At 42.4% G+C, this 10,671-nt stretch overlaps 1 protein-coding gene across 1 annotated transcript; it reads left to right on the top strand.

Annotated features, from left to right (window-relative positions):
- Positions 1-8,560: 8,560 nt before the first annotated feature.
- Positions 8,561-9,567, top strand: LOC138874633 (uncharacterized mitochondrial protein AtMg00860-like). The gene is made up of 2 exons (XM_070153403.1): positions 8,561-8,904; positions 9,114-9,567. Exons 1-2 carry the CDS (start codon positions 8,561-8,563, stop codon positions 9,565-9,567), a joined length of 798 nt encoding a protein of 265 aa, XP_070009504.1.
- Positions 9,568-10,671: the final 1,104 nt, after the last annotated feature.

Here is a 10,671-nt window from a genome sequence, read left to right on the forward strand (position 1 = left end):
TGAATTTAGCTTTACCTGGGGCCATTAGTAGAGGGCTGACGATATCCATTCCCCATTTCATGAAAGGCCACAGGGACAGGACTGAGTGATGTTGCTCTCCGGGCTGATGAATCATCGGTGCAAAACTTTGACATTTATCACATTTTTGACAAACTCCTTAGTGTCTTTTTCCATGATATCCCAGTAATATCCTGCTCTAATAATTTTACGAATCAAAGACTCGGCGCCGGAGTGATTCCCACAAGTGCCTTTGTGGACTTCTCGTAGAACATAATTGGTGTCCCTCGGCCCTAAACATACCACCAATGGTCCATCGAATGTCCTCTTGTATAATGTCCCATCTTCATCGAATGTGAACCTAGCATTCTTGGTTCGCAGAGCCCTCGACTCTTTATGATCCGATGGGAGCTTTCCATTTTTCAAATATTTGATAGACTTATTCCTCCAATCCCAAGTCAAACTTGTAGAATTTATCTCGGCTTGACCCTCTTCGACCACAAATCTTTATAATTGGACGACAGTTCCCGAGACAATATCATTTTCTTCAACTGATGACCCCAAGTTAGCAAGTGCATCGGCCTCACTGTTTTGTTCTCGAGGCACATAATCTAGAGTCCACTCCTTGAAACGGTGCAAGGCTACTTGTAACTTGTCCAAATATCTTTGCATCCTATCCTTTTGAACTTCGAAGCTTTTGCTTACTTGGTTCACCACCAACAAAAAATTGCACTTGGCTTCAACGACTTTGGCCCCCAGGCTTTTAGTTATATAGATTGTCTAATAGTGCTACTTGTAGGTGGCTTCAAAATGATGCCAAGCCCGGACCTTTTCACATTCGAGGCACCGTCCGTGAAGAGAGTCCATACCCCCGATGATGTACCCGTTTTAGCAGAAGTTCTTTCTTCACTTCGGGCATGAGGGTTGGTGTAAAATCAGCCACGAAGTTAGCTAAGATTTGAGACTTGATGGTCGTTCAGGGTTGATATTCGATATCGTACCCGCCAAGTTCGTCGGCCCATTTGGCCAATCGGCCTGATAACTCGGGCTTGTACAAAACATTTCGGAGAGGATAAGTAGTTAACACACATATCGGGTGACACTGGAAATATGGATTTAGCTTTCTAGATGCGTTTATTAATGCAAGTGCTAATTTTTCTAAGTGTGGATATCTAGTTTCAACATCTTCTAGAGTTCGACTTACGTAATAAATAGGGAACTGCGTACATTGCTCTTCTCTAACCAATACCCCACTTACTGCTATCTCGGATACTGCCAAATACAAGTAAAGCTTTTCATCTACCTTCGGAGTGTGAAGTATAGGTGGGCTAGATAAGTATTGCTTTAATTCCTCCAATGTTTGTTGGCATTCCAAGGTTCATGCGAAATCTTTTTTCTTTTTGAGTAAGGAAAAAAACCTGTGGCTTCGATCTGATGACCTCGAAATGAATCGGCCCAAGGCGGTTATATGTCCTATTAGCCTTTGTACAACTTTCACACTGTCTATGATAGTGATATCTTCGATGACCTTGATCTTGTCCGGATTGATTTTGATTCCCCGATTTGATACCATGAAGCCGAGGAACTTGCTCAAACTGACACCAAAGGCACACTTTTCCGGGTTAAGCTTCATGTTGTACTCTCTCAAGATTTTGAATGTTTCCTGCAAATGAGTCAAATGGTCTTCTGCGTCCAGGGACTTAACCAACATATCGTCAATGTAAATTTCCATCGATTTACCTATTTGTTCCTCGAATATTTTGTTAACTAGGCGTTGATATGTAGCTCCAACATTTTTTAGCCTGAAGGGAGTAACGTTATAACAATATGTTCCAAACTTAGTGATAAACAAGGTCTTTTCCTAGTCCTCCGGATTCATCTGAATTTGGTTGTACCCGGAGTAGGCGTTGAGAAAGGTAAGGATTTCGTGACCGGTCGTGGCATCGATCATACGATTGATGTTAGGTAGTGGAAAGGAGTCTTTAAGGCAAGCCTTGTTCAAATCCTTATAATCTACGCACATCCTAAGTTTGTTCCCCTTTTTAGGAACTACAACTACGTTGGCTAACCATTCGGGGTATTTTACCTCCCAAGTAGACCCTATTTTAAGAAGTTTAGTTACCTCATCCTTTATGAATGCATGTTTTACCTCAGGCTGGGCCTTCTTTTTTGCTTTACTGTTTTGAACCTGGGGTCGACGCTTAGTCGGTGTGTTGTTATTTCCAGTGGGATCCCTGTCATGTCTTAATGGGACCAAGCAAAACAATCCATGTTATCGATAAGAAATTGAATGAGTTTTTTTTCCTAAGTTCGGGGTTAACCCTGTTCCTAGGTATACCTTTCTTTCGGGCATATACTCGATCAATATGACCTGCTCCAGCTCCTCGACCGTAGAATTGGTTGCATCTGACTCTTCGGGAACAACGAAAGTTCGAGGTGTAAGGAAATCCTCTTCTTCTTCTTTGATTACATGTTTCTCTGATTCGGTCGAGGATGGGGACGGTGATTGCTATTTGGTCGTCTGCTTATCTTTGGTGCTCTATTTTTCTGAGGTCAAAGGTACTGGTAACGGTGTCACCTCTTCGACTGCAAACATTTCTTTTGTAGCGTGTTGTTCCCCGTAAACTATTTTCACCCCATCCACTGTTGAGAATTTCATCATCTAATGAAGGGTCGATGGTACTACCCTCATGTTGTAGATCCATGGCCTCCCGAGTAGTGCACTATACCTCATGTCACCTTCAATGACATGGAATTTTGTATCTTGGATGGTCTCGGCCACATTTACTAGTAGGATTATCTCCCCCTTCGTTGTTTCGCTTGCCATGTTGAAGCCATTTAGGACCGGAGATGCAGGTACAATTTGGTCCTGCATGCCGAGCTACTCTACGACCCTCGATCTGATTATGTTCGCCGAGCTACCTAGATCCATTAGAACACATTTAAATTGAATTTTATCTAACAAAATAGAAATTACCAGGGCGTCATTGTGCGGTTGGGAAATGCCTTCCGCTTCCTTGTCATTGAACGATAGGATGCCCTCGGGGACATAACTCTGAGTCTGTATTTCTCTGATAATTGACACCTTGGTACGTTTGGATATAGGCCCTTGTGGAATATCGGCACCGCTAGCGATCATATGAATTACATGTTGTGGTTCCTCCTGTTCATTTTTTTTTGTTTGCGTCTCTTTCTCTGAAGTGATTCTTAGCTCGATCACTGAGAAACTCTCGAAGATGACCCTCGTTGAACAATCAAGCTACCTCCTCCCTGAGCTGCTTGCAGTCTTTGGTCTTATGGCCATGTGTGCCATGATATTTACACATCAATTTTGGATTTCTTTGAGAAGGATCGGTTAGCATAGGTCTGGGCCACCTAGTGTGTTTGATCCTTCCAATAGCCGACATGATCCCCGATGCATCAACACTGAAATTATACTCCGATAACCGAGGTGCTTCTGCGGGATCAATATGTTTATCAAAACAATTCTTACTCATAAGTCCCCGAGAATTCTATCATCGATCGTTTCTTCGATCATTCCAAGGAGGATTGCACCCCGAACCGTTGTTTCTTCGATCCGTGACATATGGCTGATATCGTTCCCTATTTGATCTTGGTTCCCTATCTGTATCCCTAGGGCCTTAACTGCCAACCTATTTGGATGAACTGAGCCCGAGGGGGCTCCCAATTGGTCGTCCTCGACCCTGATCTTTGACTGGTAGCGATTATGTACATCTACCCAAGTCACAGCTGGATACTCGATCATATTTTGTTTCAGCTATCATGACACGATCCAACTCTGCTCGTTCAACCCAGTGTAAAAGCTTGCACGGACCTTTCTTCTGAGACTGGTGGTAATTCCATTCTCTCCATTTGAAATCGGGATATAAACTCCCTTAGCATCTCATCATTCCTCTGTCTTATCTTAAAACGTCTGATTTCTTTGTCGCAACCTTTATGGCCCCAACACGTGCTTTCACGAAGGCATAAGATAACATAGCAAATGAATCGATAGAATTCGGTGGCAAGTTGTGGTACCAAATCATTGCTCATTTTGACAAAGTTTCCCTAACTTTTTTCAACAATACCGACTCAATCTCATCATCATTTAAGTCGTTTCCTTTGATTCCGCAAGTACAAGGTAATGTGTTCATTAGGATCGCTCGTCCCATTGTATTTAGGTATATTGGGCATTCGAAACTTCTTGGGGATGGGCTTCGGAACCGAGCTCGAGGGAAATGGCTTTTGCACTAATTTTTTGGCATCCAATCGTTTCAAGACCGGAGGTGCCCCCAGTATTTGATCAACACAGGAGTTATACATCTTCACTTTTTTCTCATTATCCTCAATCTTTTTCTTCCCTGACTCAATTCTTTTTGTGATCTCCTCGAGCATCTCATAATCGTGGGATCAATCCCTGAGCCATTACCATTCGATCTTTCTAAGACCGGCTCAGCACGGTGAATGATTTTTGGTTCGACCATACTTGGAGTTTTATGCTGACTTTGAAGCTGAGCGATAGCAATCTATTGAGCTTGTAACATCTCGAATATTACCTGGAGACTAACTCCCCCGTCTTCTATGCCCTGAGTTCCTTGGCCACTAGTTCGGCCTTCCATGCGCTCACTCCCTCCGGGATCCACTCCTAAATATGTGTTTAGAGCAATGTACGAACTGACATCGACTGGGTCGCAACAAGCACTTCCCCAGGGTTAACCGGTGGCACCCCGAATCCTGAAGCAATTATGTTGTCATTTTCTCCATGGAATCCAAAACCGTCATCACCATGTACGGGCGCGTTCTGTGAGTTTGACGTGTTTTAACCTGAAAATAAAAAATCTTTGACAAGAACAAGTGTGAAAACAACGTGTGTTATCAAAATTAGCATTGAAACGATCACTATTATCTTTAGCCCCACGGCGGGCGCCAAACTATTTACCTCGAAAATACGAGTAATAATTAAACTTGTTTGTGGTTTTAAAGATACGTGATTTAATTCAATACTAATTAATTACCAAGAAATCTAACATATAGATTAAGGAAGTAAGTAAAATCAAACCATTGTACAAGACAGTCCTCGAGCTAAGGTGCCCTCGAGGTTGGTCAAGAACAATAAAGTAAGAACAATCAAGTAAAGAGACAATTCTGATGAGTAATGAACAAAAAAGTAAGAGAGTATATTCTTTTGCCAATGATTGATGATGGTTACAAATGATTGAGGTCCCCTTTATACAGTAGGGGAACCCTAAATAAGGTATATTTTTATTTATAGTAAGGAATCTTATTGGGACAACTGTCTAACCGCCTAGTACGGATTCATACTAACTCGTATGAATCTATTACGGAATTTATACTATGATCTTGGGGACGTGGCGAAAATCTTGCTCTTCTTTAATAAACCCGTAGTGGCATCATCTCGGGGTTGGTCATACTCGGTTTCGGTGCTCGTCGTGTACTCCGATCTTCGAGCCATGTACTCTGTCATTGATAACTAGGGAATATGATGCATTTTACACTCCTTCTTGCTTATGTTTTGATTAGAAATGTGTACGAAATAGTCCCAAAGGCTCACAAGTTGTGCTTGATTGCGGTTTGATCAACAAGGTGACAAGGTGTCAAAAACTAGCTCAAAAAGGAGTGAAACTTGCACAAGTACCAAGACAAGACAAAGCTCAGTCAAAACAGGGCCAGTGCGGCCGCGCACCATTCTATGCGGTCCGCAAAAGTGAAGTTCGGAGAGGTTACTTTTCAGTCCATAAGGAAATGCGGCAACATTGGGTTCACCGCGGCCGCACTGATTTCGTGCGGTCCGCAGAGACAAGGTTCAGAGAGGTGGCATTTTGGAGGATGAAGCCCAATGCGGTCCGCGGTCCATTTCATGTGGACCGCACTAGAAGCCACTGCGGCCGCACTCGATTTTGTGCGGTCCGCAAAGCCCAACTTCAGAGAGCTGATTAATCAAGCCCAGAGCCTTAGTGCGGCCGCACTCGATTTTGTGCGGTCCGCACTAGCCCCGCAGGGGTATTTTTGTCAAGAATTTTCAGCCTAGTATAAATAGATTCTTTTTCCATTTTAGATCATCAGATAGTTTTTTACTCAGAGTTGCGCTCGTGACTTCGTTTCTTTTACCTATTTTGAGTAATTTTAGCTTAATTTCAACATTCAATCCTCAAGTTTAATTTAGCAATTAATTATTATGAGTTTTTATTCATCTATTGCTTTGTTTTCTTCTCTAATTATGAGTAGCTAGACCCATAAGCTAGGGTTGTGGCTCAACCCTAGTGTGTGTAATTGATGGGTCTTGTGTTTTAGGGCTTGATTGACTATGGGTGTTTGATATTTGGACTAATTTCATGTTAATTGTTGAATTAGTGATTGCAAACAATAGTTTATGTTTAGTTGACTTTGGCTCTTCTTGAGAAAGAGAGTCTAAGTCTCTGAAATTGGTCCAACAAGGAATTGGGGCGTACTCAAAAGATTGATAGCCCCAATTAAAGGGTTAAACCTAGAGATAGTAATACCCGACTTGAACCTCAATTGCTTGCACAAATTTTCATACCCAATTGGACTTGAGAAAGTCAATTAGGGCAAAATCATTTGAATCACCGAGAAGTGTAGAGTGAGTAGAATCGTGCAATAGTTATATCATACTTCCCAAATATGACAATTTAGCCTTAGATTCAAGAATCCGTTAATTAACCATATAGGAGAAAGTCATTACCCTAGTGCCTTTTATCTATTTGATCAATTCTTAGTAGTCTAATCTTAGCTTTATTTAGCATAATTTAGCATCGTAGTATTATACAATTAGAAGTAAAATCAAAACCCAAAATGTTTAGAAGTGTAATTTGGAACAAATACACAACTCCACTTTAGATAGACACTCAACTTCAATATCTAGCTCCTTGTGAAAATCGATCCCGACCTCATCGGGTAAAAGCTGCTTCGACCTCTCTCGCTACTCAATAGTAGTGCAGGGTTGGCCTCGATCAGCCATCGGGCTCGGGCTTAGTCTATCGGCCTCGAACTCGACCCATCCTGAACTCGGGTTTGAAGTGACTCTTTGAGCCCGTGAAATCGGGCATACCTGATTTCGACCGTGTATACTAGCAATAAAGTACGACGTGAAACTTTAACTTAACGATTATAATAACTTAATAGCAAAGTATTTAACTCTCACCCAATATTCTCAGACGCCATCACAGATAGATACTGTTACTTTGTCGAAATGATCGTGGAAGTGAGGGAAAATGGGGTTGTATTTTTCTATTTGTCGAGAGAGGAGCTAAGATTTTGGGCTTTTAATTTTGAGGGAAGGATTTAAAAAATAAATATAATTAAGTTGAATATACTATTTAAACTATGTTCATCTATTTCAAAAATAATTTAAAAAGCTTTGAAAATATAGAACTTATAAAAATACCCCTTCCAGATAATGTTAGACTCGGATCTAATATTTGCACATATAACTTTTCAGTTTGCTCACATAATATTAATTTGTAGCCTAAAGTTTGCTATTTTAGATCGTAGTCTAATATTTTCTCTTAAAATTTTTAGTTTCTTAAAAATATCTTTAGATAGTGATTTAATTTATCCATCATTATAAACAAAACAAAACAAAAAAACTAAACAATTGATACAAAAAAGGACAACTAGTTAAAACTTCATGTTCATCTTAGTCGGTAAAGCCCGGCCATGACCCAGAAGGCAGGGGATGTGTGAAATAATGCACCATCAGCTTAGGGTTCATCCATGCCTGATTCTTTTACCAGTTATCCCAGTGCTGGGGGCTCCGTTTAGTCCCTACCACCAGCACCAGAGAGTTTCTACAAGTGTGGAGAGTTTGGTCAAATCAGGAGGCAGTGTCGTCGCCTAGTGGGAAGTTTAGCTTAGCAGCAGAGGGGACAACCTTCGACTTCAACACCAGTTACTTCACCACCCACTAAGTAACCTAGGGGTCGCCCTAGAGGGGGAGGTCGGTCAGGTGGTGGTCATGCCCGTTTCTATGAACTCCCTGACAGACCAGATACTATTGCTTCAGACATAGTGATTACAGGTATGGTCTCAGTATGTCACCGAGATGCTTTTGTATTATTTGACCCTGGCTCCACCTATTCATATGTATCATCGTATTTTGCCCATTATCTGGATATGCCCCGTGAGTTTTTAGCTTCACCTATTCATATATCTACTCTGGTGGGCGATACTGATATTGTGGACCATGTGTATCGGTTGTGTGTGGTGATTATTGGGAGATTAGAGACTGAAGTTGACCTATTACTACTTAGTATGGTTGATTTTGACGTGATATTGGGTATAAAGTAGTTGTCTCCCTTTCATGCTATTTTAGACTGCCACGCTAAGACAGTGACACTAGCGATACCGGGGTTGCCACGGATTGAGTGGCGAGGTTCTTTTGTCCATGTCCCCAGCAGAGTGATTTCATACTTGAAGGCCCAACGGATGGTTGGGAATGATTGTCTTTCTTATTTGGCTTTTGTGAGGGATGTCAACGCAGAGCCCTACTATTGATTCTGTTCCGGTGGTGTGAGATTTTTCGGATATGTTTCCTGCAGACCTACCGGGCATGCTGCCGGACTTCGGTATTGACTTGGTGTTGGGCACTCAGCCCATTTCTATTCCACCATATCGTATGGCACCATCGGAGGTAAAGGAATTGAAGGAGCAGCTTCAGGAACTCCTTGATAAGGGGTTTATTCGGCCTAGTGTGTCACCTTGGGGTGCACCAGTTCTATTTGTAAAGAGGAAGGATGGCGCTATGAGAATGTGCATTAATTACAAGCAGTTGAACAAAGTCACGATCAAGAACAAGTATCCTTTGCCTTGTATTGATGATTTATTTGACCTGCTTCAGGGAGAGAGGGTGTTCTCCAAGATCGACTTGAGGTAAGGGTATCGCTAGTTGAAGATTAGGGACTCGGACATTCTTAAGACAACTTTCAGGACCTGATATGGTCATTATGAGTTCCTTGTGATGTCTTTTGGGCTGACCAACGCCCCATTAGCGTTCATGCATTTGATGAACAACGTGTTTAGGCCTTATCTCGACTTTTTGATATTGTATTCATTGATGATATCCTGGTGTACTCTTGTAGCCAGGAGGAGCACACTGAGCATTTGAGGGTTGTATTGCAGCGGCTGAAGGAGGAGAAACTTTATGTCAAATTCTCAAAGTATGAGTTGTGGCTCAGTTCAGTAGCGTTCTCGGGACACGTGGTGTCTAGCGACGGTATTCAGGTTGACCCGAAGAAGGTAGAGGCGGTTAAGAATTGGCCCAGACCATCCTCATCCATAGAGATTCGGAGCTTTCCTGGTTTGGCTGGTTATTACCATCGGTTCGTTCAGGGTTTCTCGTCTATTGCATTGCCCTTGACAAAATTGACCCATAGGGGTGCTCCTTTCAGGTGGTTGGATGAGTGTGAGGCGACCTTTCAGAAGCTCAAGACTGCCTTGACCACAGCTCTAGTTCTAGTTCTACCATCAGCCTATGGTTCATATACAGTATATTGTATTGCTTCTCGGGTCGGCATTGGGTGTGTTTTGATGTAGGAGGGTAGAGTGATTACTTATGCTTCACGACATTTGAAGCCCCGTGAGAAGAACTACCTTATTCATGATTTAGAGTTGGCTGCCATTGTTCACCCGTTGAAGATTTGGAGGCACTATCTTTATGGTGTGTCTTGTGAGGCGTTTACTGATCATCATAGCCTCCAGCACTTGTTCAAGCAGAAGGATCTCAATTTGAGGCAGCAGAGATGGTTAGAGCTACTAAAGGACTATGATATTACCATTTTGTACCATCCAGGAAAGGCCAATGTGATGGCCGATGCCTTAAGTAGAAAGGCAGTGAGTATGGGTAGTCTTGCATTCCTTCCTGTTGGTGAGAGACCCCTTGCAGTTGATGTTCAGGCCTTGGCCAATCGGTTTGTGAGATTGGATATTTCAGAGCCTAATCGGGTCCTAGCTTGTGTGGTTTCTCGGTCTTCCCTATTCGATCGAATCAGAGAGTGCCAGTACGATGATCCTTATTTGTTTGTCCTCAAGGATAGGGTTCAACATGGTGATGCCAGAGATGTGACTATTGGTGATGACGGGGTATTGAGGATGTAGGATAGGATATGTGTGCCTAATGTGGATGGGCTACGGGAGTTGATTCTTGATGAGGCCGATAGTTCGCAGTATTCCATCTATTCGTATGCCGCGAAGATGTATCAGGATTTGAGATAACATTATTGGAGGAGGAGAATGAAGAAGAATATTGTGGGATTTATAGCTCGGTGTCTCAATTGTCATTAGGTGAAATATGAGTATCAGAGACCGGGTGGCTTGCTTCAGCAGATGGATATTCCAGAGTGAAAGTGGGAGCAGATCACCATGGATTTTATAGTTGGACTCCCATGGACTTTGAGGAAGTTCGATGCTATTTGGGTGATTGTGGATAGGCTGACCAAGTCCGCGCCTTCATTCCTGTGAGCACTACCTATTCTTCAGAGCGGTTGGCTGAGATTTACATTAGAGAGATTGTTCGCTTTTATAGGGTGCCAGTTTCTATCATTTCAGATAGAGGCACGTAGTTTACATCGCAGTTTTGGAGGACCGTGCAGCGAGAGTTGGGCACTCAGGTTGAGTTGAGCACAACATTTCACCCTCAGA

The sequence above is a fragment of the Nicotiana sylvestris genome, chromosome 8, assembly GCF_000393655.2.
Source record: "Nicotiana sylvestris chromosome 8, ASM39365v2, whole genome shotgun sequence".
In the NCBI taxonomy this organism is placed as follows: domain Eukaryota; kingdom Viridiplantae; phylum Streptophyta; class Magnoliopsida; order Solanales; family Solanaceae; genus Nicotiana; species Nicotiana sylvestris.